Raw genomic sequence first — 22,738 nt, forward strand, 5'->3', positions numbered from 1 at the left:
AAAGGAAGGAAGGAAAGGAGGGAGGGAAGGAGGAAGGAAACAAGGAAGGAAGGAAGAAAGAAAAAAACTGATTAAGAAAAGTAGGGGTTGTAAGATGGTTCATTTTGTAGAGGCACCTGCCACCAAGCTTCACGACATGGGTTTGATCCCCAGAACCTACGTGGTGGGAGAGGAGAAACAGCCTCAGCAAACTGTCCTCTCACCTCCTCTTGGTGGGCCGAGGTGTATACAGACCTCCCCTCCCTCTCCCTTACCTCTAATACAAAAATAAAAACTGTTGTAAAAATTTTTAAGCAAGAAACTTAGGAGGCAAAGATAGGTGAGCAGTTGAGAGTGTCCTGTTCTTGCAGAGGAGCCCAGGTGGTTCCCAGCGCCATGTTAGGAAGCTCAGAACACCTAGCGTTCCATCTGGAGGGGTCCGATGCCCTCTCTGGCCTTCTGCACCTGTCTGCACCTGCATGCACATACCCACATAGAGATAAACACACATAATGAGAAATTAAAAATAAAATCTTTAAAAAGAAAATTCTATTTTCATATTCAGTTGAATTTTAAATGTTGGGGAAATTGGTTTTGTTTAGGTTTAAGTCAGAGTCTCCTATTTACTGTGCATCATCAGTGCCCTCAGGAGTATGTCTTGAGAACCTCTTGCCCTGAGGGGAACAGTCACTGCTTCCTCTCTTCTGTGGAGTAGGTAGGTAGTGGAGGGGCATCTATGAGTGCATGACAATTGTAATAAAACTGAATTTTACTTTTTCTTTTTTGGACTGGACATTTAATTTCTTTTATACATTTCATTTATTTCTCTTACAGCAAGCAGGCATATGCACTTTGAGATAAGGTAGCCCAGGCTGGCCTCAGATTCTTCATGTGGTTGAGGATGACCTTGCCCTTCTGTTTCTCCTGCCTTCACTTAGTCCTGTGGTCACTGCATCTGCTCCCACAGCCAGTCCATGTGGTGCTGGGTGCAGCCAGGGCCAGTGCTTTCTAGTTCAGCCTTCTGCCAGCTGAGCTGTAGCCCAGCCCTGTTGTTCTCATGTCTTTCATTTTGCTTTGCAGCTCTAACATGTTGCCAGTCTATTTTCAATAGTGTAATTTAGCAGTGCTCTTGCTGTATAATCCCAATTCTTCTGACTGCCACAATTTGCTAGCTCTTAAAATTTAAGTAAATAAATAACTTTTTACAGTTAAGCAGACTGAAGAGAAGCTACGAGAAGCTGCAGAAAAAGCAACTAAGAGACTTTAGAGGAAACACCAAGAGTCTTAGAGAGGACCGGTCTGAGATCGAGAGGCTGACTGGAAAAATAGAGGTATGTCCACAGCAACAGTCCCAGTTGCAACAGCAGTCGTCTGTCATTAGGAAAATGACATTTCTAATGGAGCTGTTTCCTGGAGCCAGTTCCTGCTATCTCGGGGGCTGCCACTGAACTGTTCAGTGTGGGAGGTTGGTCCACATCACTTGTTTCTTGCAAGTAACAAATAGATTGATCCCTTTTTTTATTTTTAGTTTAGATTTATTTATTTTATATATATGAGTACACTGTTGCTCTCTTCAGACACTCCAGAAGAGGGCATTGGATTCTATTACAGAAGGTTGTGAGCCACCATGTGATTGCTAGGAATTGAACTCAGGACATTTGGAAGAGCAGTCAGTACTCTTAACTGCTGAGCCATCTCTCCAGCCCCTGATCCTGTTTTTTTAATCTAGTCAACTAGTCTATGAGGAAAGAGAGAGAGAAGAGAGGAGAGAGAAGAGAGAGATGGAGAGGGAGGGTGGAGTTGTATGCACACATGTCTATGTGTGCCCATATGATTGTATGTGGAGGCTGGAGGAAGAAGTTGTATGACTTCTATCAATTTCCCATTTACATTTTGAGACAAGGTCTTTCAGTGCCCACAGACTAGCCCGAAAGCTTCTTGGAACACTGGAGCTACAGGAACACATGGCCATGTTCAACTTTATATGTGGGTGCTAGGGATTTGAACTCAGGGACTGTACTGTTACCCACCGAGCCACTTCCCTAGCTGTAGTTTGTGTCTTTTGATTGGAGAATTGAGACCATTACTAATGTATCACTGAAAGGTATACATTCATTTCTGTCATTTTGTTGTTTTTATAGTGTCTGGTATCTAGCTCTGCAGTCCTCATTTGTTTATTTGCTATGGGAGTGGAGTTTATTCTTTCCTGTTGCATCATGGTGTTTGTCTTTCTCTTCAATATGTAGAGTACTTCAGTCTTACTACAATGAGGTCAAGAATTTCTTTGTTTTTCAAGGACATTTTTTCTTTCTCTTTCAGTTTGAAGAAGAGTGTATTTGTAATATTCTGTTGCTGTGGTAAAACACTATGAGCAAAACCAATGTGGGGAGAAAAGGGCTTATTTCAGCTTACAGGTTATAGTTTATCAATAAGGGAAGCCAGGACAGGAGCTCAAAGCAGAATCTGCATGCAGAGATACGGGAGGAGTGCTGCCTTCTGGTTTGCTTGCCTCACTGGCTCAAGAGCCTCAGTCCAGGCCCATTAGTCCAAGGATGGCAGCTCCCTTAACAGTCACTAATGAAGACAGTGCCCACAGTCATGTCCAGAGGACAGTCTGATGGAGACCGTCAATCGAGGTTCTCTCTCCTCATGCATGTCTACTCTATGTCAAATTAATAAAAACTAACCAGCATAGATAGTTCTGGTTATAATAATCTGGTTTGGCAGTATTGTCTTTCAGAGCTTGAATCACATTGTTCACGCCTTTTTGGCTTTTAGTTTTGTTGGGAAATCTACCCAAACATAAATCTTGATGGGTTAGTACCTCTTCCTTGACCCTTTGGTGTCCTTTGCTTTGACTGTTTAGTGTTTTAATTATAACATGATGTGGAAAGACTCTTTTCTGGTCTTGATATTCTAAATGTTTTTTTTTTTTCTTTTGTCTTGATGGCTATGTCCCTATATTTGGGGGATTCTCAGCTGTGGCTGTGTTGAATGTATTTTCTGCCCCTTATCATGAACTCACTCTTCTATGCCAGTGAATTGTAGATTTGATCTTCGTGTATATGTGTGTGCACATGTGTATGAGCATGCATGCGCATATGTGCATGTTTGTGTAGAGGTCCGTGTAGTCACTCTGTACCTTACTTTTGAGACAGAGTCTCTCACTGAACCTGGTATTCACGGATTGAGCTAGCCTGGCTGGTCTAGGCCTAGGAATTCTTCTGTTAATACCTCCTCAGCACTGGAATTTCAGATGTCTGCTGCCGTGCCCAGGGTTCTCTGGTGAGTGCTGGCCTATATGCTTACATGACAGGCATTGTTCACGTACCAGGCCATCTTAATAGCTCCTAGATTGGGCCTTTTAACGATGTCCCGTGAATCTTGTACATTTCCCTTCCTATTTTCTTATTGTCTTTGTCATTACCTTCATGTTCCAATTCATATATCTTGTCTTGTGGCCCTGAAACTCTGTTTTCTATTTGGAGAGGCTTTCCATTGAACTTTTATTCAACTCAATGAGATTTTTATTTAAAAAATTTCTATTTGATTTTTGTCAGCATTTCTGTCTCTATGGAGTTCCTCATTCATATCCTGTATTGATTTTTGTATTTAATTCAGCTGCTTGCTTGCTTCCTTTTTGAATTCCTTCACAAGTTTGTTTATGTTGCTTGATTCATTGAGCATTCTTACTTACTCGCTCACTGAGTGCACATGTCATGATCTCCCCCTCTGGCTGGATGGGACTGGGTTTGTTTTGTTTTTATTAAATGCTGTTCCCAAGTCAGTGCTGGCACATATGATAGAATGTCATATAGACAGACTGTGAAGGAATGGAATATCAGAAAGCTGACTTGTAACACTTAGTCTAAGGAGCAATCAGTCTAAAGCTGAAGGGCCCTGGAGGACGAAGACGGGAAGATAGAGGACTGACCCTTTCCCTTTGATTTGCTCTGTTTTCAGAAATGTTGGGCCCATTCTCCTGACACAGAATTTGAAATTGCTGTTGATCACCCATTATTTTTGAATTATTGACTCTGTTAAAATGTGATACCTATTTTTCGTGTTATTCAAGCTTTTGCAATTCTTCTATGGAATAAAAAAATTGACTATGAAAAATACTGTTATTGGCAGACTAAGAAGTGAGAATTGGGCTACTGAGTTACTGATTTAGAAATCTGTTCCAATCTATTCAGTTTCTGAATCTGAATATAACAAATTCAGATGGCAGAGGGAATATTATTTTATAATTTTAGCATTACTTTTCTGAAACAAACAAACAAACAAACAAAAAAACCAAAATGGTAACAGCCCTTAGGTGGCAGCAGATCTGCAGCAATGCTCATGAGCCACTGTCACAGCCTGTTTCTTCCTCTTCACCACTAAAGTGTTAAATTTAGAAAGACAGGCATCCAGAGGCACAGTGTGAACAGAATTCAGTACTCCTTTGCAGTGTAGTCAGCTAAGTGAGTAATGGGGCTCCTGCTGAGGAGAAGGGTGCTGCTGTACCCAGGGAGTGGGGCACTGTGAAAGTCTCAGCCTGGAAACACTTAGATGTTAAGTACCTTACTTGCCTCCCCAGGAATTCCGACAGAAGTCTCTGGACTGGGAGAAGCAGCGTCTAATTTATCAGCAACAGGTATCTTCTCTGGAAGCACAGAGGAAGGCTCTGGCTGAGCAGTCAGAGATAATCCAGGTAGGCTTAAGCTGTCTAATGCATGGGTTTTGATTGAGTCTGACTCACTGCCATGCTCCTTCTGATGGACGCCATTGTCTTACTAGGATTCTCAATGCTAGTCTTTGTGTGGTAAGCCCGTCTTCCTCTCTTTGTGGCTTAGCCTCTTTAGCATCTAAACCACTCCGATTCCTCATCTCTTCCTGTCACCCTTCTTCCACACTGTCTTCACTCTCCTAATCTTGGTCCCCATCCTGCTCTCCCTTCACCTTTGTCCTCTGTCTCCTTATTTTCCATTTCTTTCTGCTTCTGTCATTGGTTTTTCTGAGTCTGCTTCTGTCTGAGCTTTGCTCATCTCCATGGCAGCTTAAGCACTTTGGCTAAGGAGCCTCAGCCAGGGAGTGCAGTTAGTTTGACTGGAAAGACTCACGGCACTGGTATGTATCATAACGGACAGTAGTGTCTTTGTGGCTGCAGAAATGTTCTTTTTAGTATAGTGATAGGAACTTAAAAAACTAAGGATTTTAGGAAAAGCTAAATAGACACTGAATTTAGGATGTGTTCTTAGGACATAGCCGTCTCCTTCACCTTTTTCTTAAAATCAAGAATACAAGAAGGAATGAACCAGAGAGAGGGTGGTGGATATGTGTAGCCATCCTCTACTATCTGTGGTTGGGTGCTTATTGGCTGTGTATGTTATTTGTAGTATAACAATCCATCCACACTGATACTTATTTCTAGGATGCTAGAACAGATTGGCTAAGTTCAGAGAGCTAGAGGGAGATGTTTGGCCTTTTATTCATTTTATGTTTATGAGTACACTGTTGCTGTCTCCAGACACACCAGAAGAGGGCATTGAGGGCATTGGATCTCATTCCAGATGGTCATGAGCCGTCATGTGGGTGCTGGGAATTGAACTTAGGTCCTCTAGAAGAGCAGTCAGTGGTCTTAACTGCTGAGCCATCTTTCCAGACCAAGCCTTCATTTTTAAACATTCATTTTATTTTCTTTTTAAAGCATTGGCATTTTCTTTGTCCCCTAAAATACCAACTGTCTGATACACTATTGTCAGTGGTTTTGCTATGAGTAACAACTCCACTGAGACTTTCATGGAGGGCCTTACACCCCACAGAATGAAAATCTGTTTTGTCATTTGCAAGAAGCTACCAACCAAAGTAGGACAGTGGAGCCTTCTTGAGGGCTTTCGGTAGGTAGGGATCAGGGTTTAACCTGATTGAAAAAGCCCTGTGTTCTTAAAGGCTCTGATATGTTACTGTAACCTCATTATAGCCATTAGATTGGGAAAGAACACATTTGAGTTTTTGTTTTTTCAATCCTCATTTTATTCATGTTTATTGATTACACAATCTTGAGTCACTGCTATCAAATTACTATTATGATGAATTCCATATAATGCAAACTTCACTGTTAGTAAAAGTGGAGTTGTTATTTACCAGTCACTCAACTAGAGATGGAATAAGATACCTTTTAAGAACTGACATCTGTTGTGCCCACTAAGGATATTTGAATAATTCTTCTCCTAGTTTTATTTAAAATAAAGTTATCTGATTAGTTAAAAGTATTACTTATAAATGTATTTCTCTTTTTCCTTGGTAAACTAAACAAGAAATAAAGCTTCCTATGACTCAGTTTGTGTCAGTCAATGCTGTATGATTATCTTTACTAAACATTTAATTAAATCTCTATGTGTCCATTACTTAGCGCTAATAATTGTCATCATCTTGACAATCTTGTATGTAATGAGCATTAGAAATTCATAACAGAAATTGTACCTAATTTTCTTTTCAGTGTGGTATTGAACCCAGGGCTTCACTCATCCTTGGCATGTACTGTACAGTGAGCTAAGTCACATGCCGTCCTGACTGGCTCTCTGAGTGTATTCGTGTTAACAGCATGCGCACATTTCTTTGTGCAGTTGTTCTTTGAAATTCCTTTTTTGCTTTAAAGAGGGACATGGCATTTTAAAAAGATTGATTTTCTTTTATATATGTGTATTGGTATTTTGCCTGGATGTATATATGTCATCACTGTTGTGCAGTGCCACAGTACCAGACAGGGTACTGTCTGATTCCTGGACTGCAGGCATAGATCATTGTGAGCTGCAATGTGAATGCTGGGAACTGAACCCAGGTCCTTTGGAAGAGCAGCCCAGGGTGCTCTTATCCAAGGAGCCATCTCTCCAGCCGAGTCTTTCATCTTGGAAAGCTAAAGCTGGGTACACTTTTACTCTTTATTTTTAGCTATTAAAATGTTACAAAGCAAATAATGGCATTGACTCATTTTTGAACAGGTAAGGACTTAAAATCCCTAGAATATGACAGGAATAGAATATGACATCAATAGGATAAATACTAGTAATATTACTTAATATTCAATCTGTGAAATTTTATCCAGTTGTCTAAAAACTGCTCTTCCACAATGGGCTGTTGGAGGCAGGGTCCGGCTGAACTTGACTCATCGCATTTAACTGATGTGTGGGACAGCAGAAAGTCTGAGAGTCTGGGAAATGTCATATGAAAAAATTCTTTCATATTTTTAACATTGAAAAGTCAAAAACAGCTTCACACACTTTGAGTCACGTATTGGATTCATCTATGCCACTATTGAAGTTTTATACTCCATGCTTTAGGGAAAACCAAGAACATCCTTTGTATGGGCTTTTTTTTTTTTATAAGTAGTTTTGGAGCTTCAAGGAAACCATTATTACAGATAGATTGCTTAAGAACAGTGGGGTTGGAGACAGCAAAGGGCTTTGATTTTCCATTGCAGCACCAGGCCTTTACCTGACTGCCCATCAGGGTTGCCTTCAGATGTATCCACGCAGGCCATAGTGTCCCTGTAGGCAGCAGGCTGAGGGGCCTACAAGGCTCTGAGTTCAGTGCGCACCCTGCCCCTGCTGTGTCTGCCACCTGGGAGCTCTGACAGAAGTGCTTTCACTCTCCCTAGGGCAAGCAGCCTTAATGGTTTCCTTACTTTCACTGCCTTCGCGTAGATGAGATAACTCTCACTCCTCTGACTGCTTAGCAAATAAGGGGCATTTCTGCTTTCTTGAAAGAAAATATATTTGTGCATAAACATTTATATTTCAAATATATTTACCTTTAAATGCTTCTAAAGCTTGCCAGTTAAGAGGAGGAATTTTAGGAGTTGTTTCTGTGATTTTCTGACTTGCTTAGGATTAAAAGAGGTATTTCTGAGATTAGTGCCACTGTAGAAATATGTGAGTTACACAGTTTACTCTCTTGTGTAGTTGTATTAAAAAGGTAAAAAGAAATGTAAGATTAATTTTAATAATATGTTTTATTTAACCCAGTATGTCAAAATATTGTCAGTTCAAAATTTACATTCTTTTAAAACCTAAGTCATTGACACCCCACTGTGCATTTCACAGTTACAACATTGTTCATGTTAGACTAGCCACAGCTCAGTGCTCAGTCTCCCTTATTGCCATAGTAGACAGGGGAACTTGGGGTGTCATTTCTAGTTAATGAAAATACTGTCGTTTTGCATGAGTGGAATAGTAGATCAATAAAAGAAGACTTGATTTTCAAAACTGAGGCTAATTATAAAGTAACAAATGGAGACTAACTGGTTACTTAACATAGCCGAAGCTCCAGCGCTGAATTTCATATCACAGTGTCATAGTGATCACAGTGTTGAGGTTTCAGGTTGTGTCGTCTCTCCTCCTGAGCACTCGTTTGGGCAGTTTTTTCCCAGCTGTGCTCTGAGAACTCCAGGGCTGGTGGACAGGTTAGGGATGGGTGAGCTGAGGCTCAGAAAAGGACAGCAGCTGGGTTCTCCTTCTCACCTTCAACCAGTCTCTACATTACTTATTCTACAGAGGGCTCTGTGTAAGATTTCCTCTTGGGAAGAAGAAGGTCGGATTGTTTTTGGAAGTTTTCTGCCAAATGCGAGCACAGTGGTTAGTGTTGAGCTTGTTCTGAGTCTTCTCTCACATGCCATTCTAGGGATCTAGTGGGAAACAAACTGCCTCTCTCCTGAGGCCTGGAGCACTCATAGCTCTAATTTACACAGAATTATTTGTCCGTGTCTTTGCCTCTCTTCTTTTTCTTTTTCTTTCTCTTTTTCTTTTCCTTTCCTTTCCTTTCCTTTCCTTTCCCTTTCCTTCTCTCTCTCTCTCTCTCTCTCTCTCTCTCTCTCTCTCTCTCTCTCTCTCTCTCTCTTTCTTTCTTTTTTTCTGAAACAGGGTTTCTCTGTGTAGACCTGGCTGTCTGGCCATCTTGGAACTCACTCTGTAGACCAGGCTGTCCTCGAACTCAGAAATAATTTCCCTCTGCCTCCCAAGTGCTATTAAAGGAATGCACCACTACTGCCTGGCTACCTCTCCTTTTTTTTTTTTTTTTTTGCATCTACTTTGTGTCACCATATTGTAAGGCACAAGAGTTTGGTTCTCAATTATGTACAACAGAATCTTTAAGTCTGTAGCAGATGGATTCCACAGAGATATTTCTGTTTGAATTCCTAAAATAAAAGTGGGTGTCTTTTCTTTAGGAGATGTTTAAAATAAGGGAAGTTTAACTTTACAAAGGATTTATGTCCATTTTTAATGTATAGATGAAAAACCAGTCTAGATACTGAATTAAAACTTGAAAAAAAACCAGAATGTGAGAAGCCAAAAACACTTCAGCTGACATGCAGAGCCAAAAGGTTAGACTCTGTACTCTACAGGTCGTGAGAAGTGGTTTTATTTGAGTAGACTTCAGTAGGATATGCCACTAAAAGGAAATGTCCAAGACCTGCTAATAGCCAAGCCTTCCTAGGAGGGAATCTTTTCTTTCCTCAGTGAATACAATTATTGATTATTCTTCTATCATCTCTCTTTTCCCTATTAATAATCTATATGTTTTTAGGCTCAGCTTGCCAACCGGAAACAGAAATTAGAGTCCGTGGAACTGTCTAGCCAGTCAGAAATTCAGCACCTGAGCAGTAAGCTTGAGCGGGCTAAGGACACCATCTGTGCCAATGAGCTGGAAATAGAGCGCCTTAATATAAGGGTCAACGACCTGATGGGAACCAATATGACTATCCTGCAGGAACATCGGCAGAAGGAGGAGAAACTCAGGGAATCTGAAAAGCTCTTAGAGGTGTGTGTTAGAGTGAGTTGGTTAGGGAAATGTCTGCACGCCCTAGAACTAGGACCTGAAGGCTCAGCCTCCCCCTCGGGCTGAGGTTCATGGCTCAGCTCTTGATAGCTGTGTTAAAGCTGTCTGTGTCATAAAACTTGCAGTCAGCCTCCCTGGTTGCTTTTCTCATGAAGTAGAAACATTACAATATTATTTGACTTTTTTTCTGGAGTATTTTGCAGGCTCTGCAGGAAAAAGAGAGAGCTAAAGGAAAGTTGTAATAATATCTGTCTTTTTTCTTGAGTGTTTTGCAGGCTCTGCAGGAAGAACAGAAAGAGTTGAAGGCAAGTCTTCAATCTCAAGAAAGCTTCCTCCTTGAGGCAAAACTGCAGAAGGAGAAACTGCAAACGAAATTAAAGGCAGTTGACACTCAGCACTCAGTAGAAAGGTCTGTGAACCTTAAATGTTATTCTGCTGGTCCGTTTGACTATTTGGCATTGAATGCTCATTTTAATATCAAATATTTTCATTTCTTGTGTTTGATCATCTTGTCTTATTTGATTTTAATTTATGAGTTAGATTTTTATTGTCATAAACTTTGTATGGATGGTTTTGTCTCCTTTTCATTTGTCTCTAAGATTCTGAGGATCATATAAGGTTGGAGGCTCCTTATTCTCTCCTTGTTGAGACTTGCAGGGCCTCCCTGCCTTAGAGGACTAGGGTATGGTGCAAAGTGGCTACTGCCATCAGTAACAGCCTGTCACTGAGCTAACTCTTTGAGAACTGACTTTATTATTGTTACTACTACTACTGCTGCTGCTGCTGCTGCTGCTGCTACTACTACTACTATGTTTTGAGATAGGATTTCATGTACTGTCCCAGGCTACCTTAAAAATTACTATGCAGTTGAAGATGAACTCTTGATCCCCCTGCCTTTTACCTCCTAAGTGCTGTAATTACAGTGTTATGACCCCACCCAGTCTCAGGGCTTCATGTGTGCCCTGGGAGTTCTCTACCAACTAAGCTATATATCTCTAACCCTGGGTTTATTTTTATATGTCCATCATTGCTAAGGCAGGTGTATGGTAAAAATTAATAGGTAAATGAGCTTCCCTTTGTGTAAGTCAGACATGCTTCTGTCCTTGTAAAGTTTTTTTGATAAAAGGAATCACGTGTCAGTGAAATAGTTTTGCTATTTTATATGGCTTTTCCCCTTGAAACACATGCCAAATCCTAGTACAGGTTAAATTGCTGCTGACCCTGCTTTGTTCTCCTGGCATCCCCCTCCAACACCCCCCCAACACCCCCCTTCCCCGGCAAAGCACACTACAAACCTAAGAGGTGTAAGGAACTTAGTTAAGAATACTTGGACAACAGGCTGGCTTTGCATTGTTGTTTGCCAGGGTAAGAGAGAGATCTATGTCCTCCTTCTGTTCTCAGGCCTCTGGAGGACTGTCAGAAGGAAAGGAAGTACAGCCCGCCAGGCCAGGGAGTCTTGGATAATGTGTTCTCCCAGTTGGACTTGAGCCACAGCAGTGAAGAACTTCTGCAGGCAGAGGTGACTCGTCTTGAAGGCAGGTAGATAATTAGCTACGCATTTAAGACTTGAAGTTTTAGAGTAAACTTTGATTTTCACATTGACCCAGTAAACAATTTATTGGTGAAAAATGAAGTTGTTTTCTCTCTAGCCTTCATAAATGGCTTCACTCCCTAGTTCATTGGAAATACAGAAGAGACTGTCATATCCAGTTGGCCTGCATCTGGGCCTATACTCTGTGGCAGTGTCTGAGACTGACTTGCCGGGACTTCCTCTTTAGGGCTTTCTTCAGAATGGTTTATATGGATAGAAAGTATTTTGGGAGCTTTTTCCATTTTGAAAATAATAAAACCCCTTTAAATCATCAGAATGTTTCCTCTTCAGAATCAAATTTTTTTTTAATATTTATTTTTATTTATGTGAGTACACTAGTGCTGTCTCCAGACACACCAGAAGTGTGTGTATCTGGACCCACTACAGATGGTTGGTTGTGAGCCACCATGTGATTGCTGGGAATTGAACTCAGGACTTCTGGAAGAGCAGCCAGTGCTCTTAACCACTGAGCCATCTCTCCAGCCCTAGAACCAAATTCTTGAAGACTTGTGTATCGGAAACCCTGGAACTGGAGTTGCAGACAGTTGTGAGCTGCTGCTTGGGTGCTGGGAATTGGAGCTGGGTCCTCTGGGGGTCCTCTTAACTGATGAGCCATCTTTTCAGCTTCCAGAGATGATATTTTTGAATGATAACTTATCCTGGCAAGTTTTCTATGTTTGTGAAACAATACAGTACTGCGCATTTGTAATTTAGAAGTATAATTTAGAAGTGTGTGCTGTGGTGGTTGAGGGTTAATGGCTAAGTTTGGCAGGCATAAGAAGTAAAATGTTTTAATCATAGACTTTTCAGTTTTAGAGATAAAATATTCATGTTAAAGGACTTGAGAAATTCAAATTAGCATATTTAAAGTAGAAATTTTCTAGAAAAATTTACCTTCAAGTTATAAAAATTGAATTATATAAGGTGAACAGCGGAGGGAGGACTGGGCTGACTGTAATTAGGTCAGTGCGGGTTTACTTCCTGGGAAGGTATTGGCTCTCAGGGCTGGGGAGGGAGGTGCTTTGTGGTGACGGAATGATTGCATTGATACGAAGAGCAGACATGGAGCAAATGGCTCTTGTCTAAGCAAAGCTTAGCAGTTTGGGTGCAAAAGAATCCTGTCAGAAAAGAGCACTGGAGTGCGAGGCCTGCTGCCTCCGGGGCCTGACGTCCCAGAAAGACTGGCTCTTGAGTAAGAAGAATGAGTTGGAGACTCATGCTTTAAAGAGTTCTTATGGTTCTGTATAGTATGGAGTGTGTGCCGCTAAGGGCAATGAAATGTGAGTCTGTTGTGACAGTTCTTGGTGACTTTCCCTCTCTTATAGAGCTGGAGAAAACCCATGCAGCTGGAGCAAAACTGTCAGTAAAGTTGCTGGTGTCTTTATAATTCTGTAACCAGTAAAGTTTAAATCGGGGAAGGAGTAGAGGAAAACACAGAAGACAAAACTACCTTAGTGTTGAGATGGGTTTGCTGCTTCTAGTGATGGGGGAGTTGCAAGTGACTTTTAGAGGGGTCTGAAGTTTAAGGTGCTAGTAGGAGGTATCTTGGGTATCAACAGGGTACACTTAGAAAATCCATCTTATGGGTTTCAGGATTTTATTTTTATATGGTTGTATTTCTGCCATACAGTTTAGAATCTGTGAGTGCAACATGCAAACAGCTGAGCCAAGAACTAATGGAAAAATACGAAGAGCTGAAGAGGATGGAGGGGCATAACAATGAGTACCGGACGGAGATAAAGAAGGTGAGAGCCTCGGCGTCGTGCGCCTGGGCTCAGGGCTGCGCGGGCGCTCGCTCATTGAGGGAGTCTGTTCAGGGCACTGCTGGACGGAGGGTCAGTGGAAGAGTTTGCTGGAAGCGGTGGGGAGAATATGCTCAGTGCGCGGAGGAGGGCTAAGAGAGCATGACATGGATGGATGGATGATCAAAGTACATTGTGCACGTGGGGGAAATTGTGAAACCAGTAATTAAAAAACATAATTGAGATATGTGCATGAGGATTTCTAAACAGTTGTATTATTTCTTACAAAAGACCTGTCATTTTCTTATTGGCTAAAGATAAATATATTTTTCCTCTGTGCTATGAAGTAGTTAATGTCCTCATTGGCTGTTGTTATTCAGAGCCTTTTTATTAAGGGGTCCTGGCCTCAGTGTGCTGTTGCACTCTAATCCTGGCCTCGGGAGGGGCAGACACAGGATATCAGTGCCAGCCTGGGCTAGATGAGACTGTCTCAAAATACCAAAAATAAATTAATTTTATAAAGGATTTATTTGGAGGATTAGTCTTGTTATGTAGCCCAGGTTGGCCTCAAACTCATGATCCTCTGGTCTTTTGAATTCTAAATATTGAGATTAGAGGTATCTGTTACCATACTTGGCTTAATTTGTGTTTTTCATTAGTTTGAGATTATTGCTAGTTCCTGTGTGTGTGTGTGTGTGTGTGCGCGCGCGCGCGCGCGCGCGTGCACATGCAAAAGAGAGAGACAGAGAGAGAGAGAGAGGACACATGCATGTATATATAGAGCCCAGAAGTAGATATTAAGTGGCTACTTATTGCTCTCTCCCCACACCCTCACCTGTCTCAGGGGCTCTAACTGAACTCAGTATATTTATTGGCTGACTAGCTTAACTGGCCATTGAGATCCAGAATCACCCTGTCCCTGCATCCCTCTCCCCTGTGCTAGGATTACAGATATCTACAACTTTCCAAGATGATCTTCATGTGGGCGCTAGGAATACACACCTAGTCCTTCTGTTCCTGCTGCGGCATGTTATTGACTGAGCTGCCTTCCTCAAAGGCTCTTGCCCCTTCCTACCTCTTATCTTTCTGTTATTTCTTATCTGAGAAACAGAAAACTAGATAAAGAAACAAACAAAAAGCGCAAAACAAACAAATTTTAATTTGTAGCTGTGAAAAGAATGAAAGTCTTAGAGACTACATAAATTAGACATAGACTTTGCCATTTGTTTGAGTAACACATGGTCTTCTGAGACCTAATGTATGATTTTGAATTTAACCACCAGACTTTCAGAATAGTTATACAAGTTGGCAAATTGATGAATTTCTGTATATTTAATCTAGGAAAATTTTCATGATTTAAGGTAAGATAAATATTACCTTATTTTATTAATTTTTATATATTTTTCTTTGTTAAATTCTGTACCTTAAACATTTACCTGTCCATTTCATACACATATGTGTGGTATGCCCTGTGTCCTGTTCCTCCCCAACTCCCTCTTTTGCTCTCTTCTGTGATCTCTCTTTTCTGTCTTGTCTCCTTCCTTCTTTCTCTTTGTGTTTCTTTTAGGCCTACAGAGTTTAGGGTTGCTTACATGAACGTTGGTAGGGGTTTATCTACTAGAACAATTTAATAGTGACGACAATATTAAAGAAAATGACAACCCTATCCTGGCAGCCACTAACCAGGTGTCTTTCTTTCTAAATATTTTGTTCTTCTAGGGCCTTGCACATGCTAGGCAAGTGCTCTACCACTGAGCTACATCTCTAAACCTTGTTTGTTGAGATGGGGTCTTCCTGTGAAGTTCAATTGGCCAGAGCAGGCTGCTCTCAATCTTGAGGTCTTCCTATCTCTGGCTTTGTCTCCTAAGTGTCAGAGTTACTGCCTGAATCCTAAATACTTTCAACTTTTGGTGTTTTCTTTTGTGCCTCTCCATAGTTGAAGGAACAGATTCTGCAGGCTGATCAGACTTACAGTTCTGCCCTGGAAGGAATGAAGATGGAAATTTCCCAGCTAACTCGGGAGTTACACCAGCGAGATATCACCATTGCTTCTGCCAAGTGTTCCTCCTCAGACATGGAAAAGCAGCTGAAGGCAGAGATGCAGAAGGCAGAAGAAAAGGCCGTAGAGCATAAGGTAAGGTCACCCAGAGCTCTTTCTCCACTTAATGTTTGCCTGTTTGTTTTTAAAGAATGAATTTGTTCAAGGAATGACTTACATATTTCAGTGAACTTTCAGTAGACACCTGCTTTGGGCTGGTTAGTAAGTAGGATGGTGAGGGTTGGTGGGGAGGCCAGATGGATGCAGACAAGGAAGATGATCACTACCCTAGTGGTAGGTGGGCAAGGTGCTGGGAACACAGCTGAAGAGTTGCATATCTGGAATAAAGACCTCTATTCCTGCAAGAGGAGAATGGTAATCTGGAAGAGGCCATGCGGAGCTGCTATAACTGCAAGGTGTGGCCTGGCCATGGACCAGGGCCTGCCATTCAAGGGAAATGGGAGTGGGTGCACTCTGGAGATGCTTGGCCGCACAGTTGGCCGGTCTTTGCGTTTGATTAGACTAGGGTAGCAAAGGGGGCAGAGAGAGAAGCTGCCCTCGGTGAGGGATGGAGCTCGCTGAGCAGTGGAGCTCGCTGAGGGATGGAGATCACTCGGGTGGCTGAGTAATGCCCTGTACCCAATGGGACGAAGATGGTTGCAGTGCTGTGGAAGATGATGCATTCCTGTGAAAGGGGCCATCTGTCATGGGGAAACTAGGGACGGGTGGGGTGGGGGGTGTTGGTTTAGCACATCTGGTTTCAGATAAAGCCTAAACTTTCATTTGGAAAATTTGGTTAGTTGCCTCCACAGAAAGCCTGAGATTCTAGGACTGGCCATTTAGTTGTGGAAGTCCTTGCATGAAGATGGCATTTGAAATCCCTCTCCCCAGACGTAGCAGTTACAGTGAAAGGGCAATGGAGTATACCTGAGAGTGACTTGGATCAAATTTAGCAGATTCCTCAGTTGGGGTGAAAGAGTAGGATGGAATGTTAAAAGAAGTAGCAGCCAAGGAGTTTCCCAGACCGTGTCTGCTGAGGGAGAAGGCCGTGAGAGGCAGCAGGGATCTTTTCATAGAGATGGTCTAGTAGCAGAAGAGCTCAGCAGAAAGGCTGAACATAAATGAATGCTTTATGCAAGTGCAGTCCCACGTGGGGTTGGCAGTAGAAAGTCAGGAGAGGTGGAAGCAGGGTGTGGCTAAGATCGTCCCATGGCTGCAACTTTGTGCCTTAGCCCCATTCATGCCTGAGCGACAGTTAATCACATGCATACTGCTTTACCTGCTAACACCTTTGACACACTCTTAAAAAGTCTATGTGGGGCCTAGAGACGGCTGAGGGAGTGAAAGCCCTTTCTCTGCAAACACAAGGACCTGGGTTGGGATTCCCAGAACCTACATAAAAAGCCAGGCATGGCTGCATGTTGTGTTTATTACCCTAGCATTGCAGAGGCTAGGGCAGCAGTGATACGTTAATTCTGAGAACTTGTTGACTCTGGTCTCTGCAAATAAACATGGCAGGCGTACCTGTGCTCTCGACATGGCAGGTGTACCTGTGCTCTCGTGTGTATGCAACACACACAACACCCCACATGACACACATTTTAAAAGTTTATCTATATGGATAGACAACATAGACTAGACTAAGTAGACTAGAGAAAATGATGTGGAAAAGCTTTGTAAGATACATTTGATTTATGTGAGTTCACCCGCCTCCGGTTTTCCTTTGCAGGAGATTCTGAGTCAGCTGGAATCTCTCAAATTAGAGAATCGCCGTCTTTCCGAGACAGTGATGAAGCTGGAGCTGGGCTTGCATGAGGTATGCACACTGACACTCAGCGTCTATGTGTCTGAAGCCTTTGGCCGGAACTGTTACTGTTGGTGCTAGGGTGAGGTAGAGCTAACTAGTTGAACAGTCCCTTAGGAGATACAGTCACAAATGAGGTCCAGGTACCCTCCTGCCAGAGGACACTTTTGCTGTAGCAGTAGGATATTTTTTCTGTTACGTGTGATAAGATGCATATATAGTCTGTGTTCTCAGCGAGAAAGGTATCTGTAAAGGGTTCAGCATAGTGCTGACAGTGATTATGAAGTGGACGCTGGGTGCTGCTTTAGTGCTGTGCTATTGTGCTCACTGTCTTTATTATAAACCATGCCATCCTTGAAATACTTCAGTTTTCATTTTATTTCTATGAAGCATAGTTAATTTACTCAAATATTCTAGAATACTTAGTGCTAGATTGAACACGGGATAAATGACCAAATTCTAAATCAAATGTCTAAAGATATTATAATAATTTAGTGGAGAATATGAGAAATACATATGCGCTACTGTGAGATCAGAACAGGACTGGCTAACAGACAGTATGAAGACCATTATTGTAAAAGTCTTACAATTTATAAAATGGTGCATCTATTCTGACCCATCTTTTCTGGTGTAGGTCAAATGTCAGAAGATTGAATTCTTTTTTTCTGAACATCCAGGGAGTATTCTGCCTCCACAAAGATACATAGTCACAGAAGGCTCCCTATTTGTTCCCAAGTAGTTCCAGTTTCACAGTCATGGAGGCCGAGAGTGAAGAAAAGTGCAGAAGGCTAGAAGAACACTTTATTTCAACTAGGAAGATGGGGGACTGTTTTCGTAATCTTTTAGATGGCAAGATTCTCTAAGCATCATGAAGCCATAAAGGATTTTACAACATAAAATTGTAAAATTTCTGGATGGCAAAAGGCTCCATTAAAAAGACTGATTATAGAAGCCAAGTATGGTGGCCTATGCTTATAATCCCAGCTACTCGAGAGACTGAGGCAGGAGGACCAAGAGTTGAGGACCACATTGGACAAGACGCTGTCTCAGAATAAAAATAACAACAGAGGGGCTGGGAGTGGAGCTTAGAGGGAGAGCACTTGCCTAGCATGAGGCCCTGGATGGACAGCATTAGTGCTGTGAAAGAAATGGACAAGGAGCAGTAATCTATAAGTAGACACAGGCTAACATAAAATGTCAGCAAATAAGAATGTCCTACAAAGGTGATAGGAAAGAGACCCAGTAGGAAAAGGGCTAAGAACTAAGTAGATATTTAAATTCAAGTGAGTAAGGGAAGCTATTAAACTTCCATAATAACCAAAATTTTTAAACATAATTTTTCTTGCTAATAGGCTTGATAATGATTTAGAAAGTTAATATGTGGCCTCTCTTGGCAAGTGTTTTAAGAGCAGGCTCTCCCATGCACATAGAGATTGCCTTCAGTACAGTTGAGTCATGGACATGAAGCTTGTAAATCCATACAGCCCAAGTCCGCCTGGTATTTCCACCTGTGATGTTAATAGTCGTGTTCTTCAGGGTTCTCATCAGTTTGCATCCCCAGAGAACACAGCTCATGGGAGTAAAAGTTCAGAAATGGGCATAGCAGGTGTTGTGAAATAAACTGGTTACTTAAATGCTTGATTTATGATTGTACTCTGAAATATGCTGTCATTTAAGATGGAAATAGTCATTTAATTTTTCTGCTACTCCACATCCCTTTGATACTATAATAAAAAAAAATTAAAGCACAAACTCATGGATGGAAAGAAATAGAGGAGACAATAGCCAAACATTTAAAATATTTACTATAATTTTATTTTTGTGTGCATGGTGGGTGATTGTGTATGTGCACGTGTGTGTACATGCATGTATGTGTGTGAATGTATGAAAGCTAGGGGTTGATATTGGGTGTCTTCCTCTATCATTCTCCACCTTTTGTACTGAGGCAGGGTCTCACGTGGACCCTGAGCTTGCCAGTTGTGCTGGGCTGGCTAGCCAGCTTTCTCCAGAGATCCGGTCTCCTTTTTCCAAGTACTAGGATTACCAGCAGTCTACCATGTCCCCTCGGCCGGCATTTACATGAGTGTTATAGATCTGAGCTCTGGTCCTCTTGCACAGCAAGTACTTTACCAACTGAACTGTCTTCTCAGTCCCATAGCTAAATATTTTATAAAGTTTTATCAAGGAGATAGAAGATGGATGGAGGCGGAGGCTGAGGCACGTGGGTAAACAGCTGGCTGGCTTAATGACTAGATGGGTGGATAAGAAATGGATGAGCAGGTGAGTGAGTGAGCGAGAGAGAATGTAGCCGACGAATGACTGTGTGCCCTGATAAAGCCAATACCAAGTGAGTAGTAATTTGTGGACTAATCTGGCTTACACTATGGTGTTCTTTAAAAATGTGCCATTTGTCAGTATTAGAGTGGCTCCCTGTTCACATTAAAGAACTGAGAGATTCCAGAAGTATTAAAGGTAGACTTCGCAGGGTTCTGTGGAGCTGACCTTCTCCTGAACCCTCCTGAATGGGAGCTGACCCTCTGTCCCCACCGAGTACATGCCTGCTCCCCAGTTGTCATGCCACCTTTCCCATTCATGCTCCTGGGATAATTGCTACTAAGGAAATAGCTCTTGGAGATTTCAGAAAGATGCACAAAAAGGACAAGGTTATCTTCTTTTTAGGTATGTGTAGTGGGTCTCAACTGCTGTGACCCTTCAATACAGTTCCTCATGTTGTAGTGAGCCCAACTATACAATTATTTTTGTTGCTACTTCATAACCATGATTTCGCTACTGATATGAATTGTAATCTAAATATTTTTGGCAATAGACATTTGCTAAAGGGGTCATGACCCATAGGTTAAGAAATGCTGGTTTAATGATTTCAGACATCAAAGTTGTAAAATCTTGTCAGCGTTAGCTTTCTCTGGTTTCAGAGTTATATACAGTATGAATATTTGTATAGATTATCAAAACATAATTACTAGGAAATACCTTTTTGCATATACCACCCAGGAAGGTGAATCTACTTTCCCAAATTAATTATCATAATGAAAGCAGCATCTTTGATTAATATTGGCCACTTTAAAGATGAGTAGTAGTTCACAGTGTAGCATTTTAGAAATACAAAGGTGGGTAGGTAGTTGACAGTGTAGTACATGTCCTGTGAATACACTTCTCTGAGATATTATAAAACATGGACAGCTACTGAAAGATCTTGTACATTCCAAGTTTATAAGTATATTTACACACTTGTGAGTTGATAGGTAAGTTATGTTTATCAGAACTCTGTCGACTAGCTTACTTTCACAATTTTTCTTTGCAGAAAATGAAATATGTTAAGCTATAAAGATCACCATAATTTTGTAGAATGCTAATTAAATGAAAAAAATTAGAAAAAGAAGGTAGATGTGTATTATTAAGAAATAAGATGTATGATCACAGAACTCAGACCAGTTCATGGTGGATTCCTGCCATATAATTCAGTGCTGCTTTTATGTTGCTAACTTCATATCAAACTACACACCAAAAAGGGTTTAAGATGAAAGGGTATTTATTTTAAAGCTAACCCCTTTTGGCCAGAATTCTCTTTAGACCCTTGTGTTTAAATTACTTTCTTTGAATTAGTTCTCTTAATTTCCTTCCATGGGTATTGTGTGTGAGGGTTGGGGTAGGGTGGGAAGAGGGCTCCTCATTCTTCTTTATTTCCTGTCTTGTCTCTGAGTCTTGAAGCTTTCCTCTGCCTTGTTGTACATGTACAGAGGGAAGCCACCCTGCCTCTAACTTTGTCTCTTCCTTCACTCTAGGCAGACTGATGCTTTTCCTGTGTTCATTTAAGAGGGTTAAAGACAAATCTTTACTTCTCTAAGTAAAGTCATAGTTAAAACTAAAACAGAAAATATTTCAGCCAGCACTGTTGTAGATTGATCATAATTACCCTTAAACATACTAGTGATTCTAGTGTTCTTTTTTTATTAGGCAAAAGAAATTTCACTAGCAGACCTTCAGGAGAATTATATTGAGGCATTAAATAAATTAGTGTCTGAAAATCAACAACTACAGAAAGATTTGATGAGCACCAAATCTCAACTGGAGCATGCTACTCACGTGTGCAAAAACAAAGATGGCAGGACCTTTAACCCAGCACATAGCAGAGCAGCCGGGCTCAGGAATGCAGAGCTTAAGTAAAGTTTTTTTTTTCTCACTCTTTTTAAAGAATTATTTATTATATTTTATGTATGTGAGTATACTGTAGCTGTCTTCAGACACACCAGAAGAGGGCATCGGATCCCATTACAGATGGTTGTGAGCCACCATGTGGTTCCTGGGAATTGAACTCAGGACCTCTGGAAGAGCAGTCAGTGCTCTTAACCGCTGAGCCATCTCTCTAGCACCTTAAGTAAAGTTTCTTAAAAATCTCTTTGAAATGTGTGTGCTACAGTGTGATTTCCTGCTTTGAGAAGACTTTCTGGCTTAGAGCTGTGCAGTCGTCACAGGCTCTGGTTTGTCCGTCACTGCCCATCACAATGTGTACAAGAGACTCAGGTGGCTCAGCCCTTGTTTCACCACAGCTTTTGTTCTGTGCACCCTGCGTGTAGGTGTAAGCAGCGTCTTGTTCCCCAGAGTCTCTTCATGCTGCCTCCTACTGCCTTCATCACACCTGTTTCATAAGAAGTAAAACACGGCTTTCTATAAAAAGCCACCACTATATTGTTGATCAATTAATTTTAGGTTGTTACCATAAGAAAGGTTATTTCAATGAGAAACCAACTGGCTTTAGTTTGTTCTGTGTAGCTTGTGTGTTTTCCTACCAGAAGCCTTTGTCGGCACCCCCTCCCCCCCCCTCACCCACAGTGACACTGTGAGCTTTCTCTGTGCGCAGGGCGCCCTGGCCCTGTTCCTTCTGCACCCCAAGGCAGCTTGTTTGGCCTCTGCTGTGATGGAAGCGTGTGGGGAAGAGCCCGGGTGCGCGTGCTCGAGGAGCACTTGTCTCCGAGTGGGCGGGCCGCTCATTGTACACAATAGAGTCGCTGCTTAGCCTCTTATGAGCTTGCTTCTTTCAGCAGTTAGTGGAGAGAAACGTTGCTACAGTTTTTCATTTATTTTGTTTTCTAATCTGCTATCCAGGCCAACCCATGGCCAGCACAGACATGATGGAATAAAGACTGAGCAGTACAAAACAGGTCAACACCCGCCTCGAGGACAAACGCTGGATAGCATAGACCCCGTGGCCAGGGGCCCCAGCCCCCTGAGTTCTCACATCAGCCCCGACAGCTCCATCGTCTCTCTGCCTTCCAACTTTATATTTCAGACTCACTCTTTGCCTTCAATGCTAGATATTAATGATGTCAACTTTTCTGACAGTCTGTCTGACTGTATGAATGACCAAGAAGAGTTTGTATCTTCGGTATGAAAACTTTCTCATCTCAATATTTATCTTTATTTTTAATTTTAAGGTAAAGAGGGTGATTTTTTTCTTACTGGGTCCCAGTCAGTACCCTGTATTACTTTCACATTTGCAGTTTTGCTTGTGAAGGCACATTCAACTAAGATGACTTCAAATTCAAGTTCTAAAATACTTGCAATATGTGTGCAGCTACTTATTGACTTTAGCCTGCACCTTCCTGCCTGCCTTTCCCAGAGAGGGCTGACCAAGCTGCAGGGATTGAGTCACGGCTCTGTCTCCAGCATGGATAGTGAGGAGGGAGAAGAGCAGCTGGTGGCCTGGGGATGATGGTGGTGCATCCGAGGTGTGCGAGTGTGATTTG

The 22,738-nt window shown here is 41.7% G+C and overlaps 1 protein-coding gene across 15 annotated transcripts in view; it reads left to right on the top strand.

Annotated features, from left to right (window-relative positions):
- The window catches only part of Cep63 (centrosomal protein 63), a 37,181-nt gene that overhangs the window by 12,888 nt on the left and 1,555 nt on the right, over window positions 1–22,738 (top strand). For 8 of the 15 annotated variants that reach the window (XM_052187517.1, XM_052187515.1, XM_052187518.1 and 5 more), the window contains 10 exons: window positions 1,188–1,310; window positions 4,562–4,675; window positions 9,547–9,780; window positions 10,074–10,207; window positions 11,200–11,337; window positions 13,020–13,134; window positions 15,068–15,265; window positions 16,899–16,985; window positions 20,949–21,154; window positions 22,098–22,377. In XM_052187517.1, coding sequence (XP_052043477.1) covers window positions 1,188–1,310; window positions 4,562–4,675; window positions 9,547–9,780; window positions 10,074–10,207; window positions 11,200–11,337; window positions 13,020–13,134; window positions 15,068–15,265; window positions 16,899–16,985; window positions 20,949–21,154; window positions 22,098–22,377 — 1,629 coding nt within the window. Of the gene's footprint in view, window positions 1–1,187; window positions 1,311–4,561; window positions 4,676–9,546; window positions 9,781–10,073; window positions 10,208–11,199; window positions 11,338–13,019; window positions 13,135–15,067; window positions 15,266–16,898; window positions 16,986–20,948; window positions 21,155–22,097; window positions 22,378–22,738 lie in introns of those variants that run through there. The other 7 variants (XM_052187527.1, XM_052187522.1, XM_052187523.1 and 4 more) reach the window with 5 other exon arrangements.

Source organism: Apodemus sylvaticus, chromosome 7, assembly GCF_947179515.1.
Source record: "Apodemus sylvaticus chromosome 7, mApoSyl1.1, whole genome shotgun sequence".
Taxonomy (NCBI): domain Eukaryota; kingdom Metazoa; phylum Chordata; class Mammalia; order Rodentia; family Muridae; genus Apodemus; species Apodemus sylvaticus.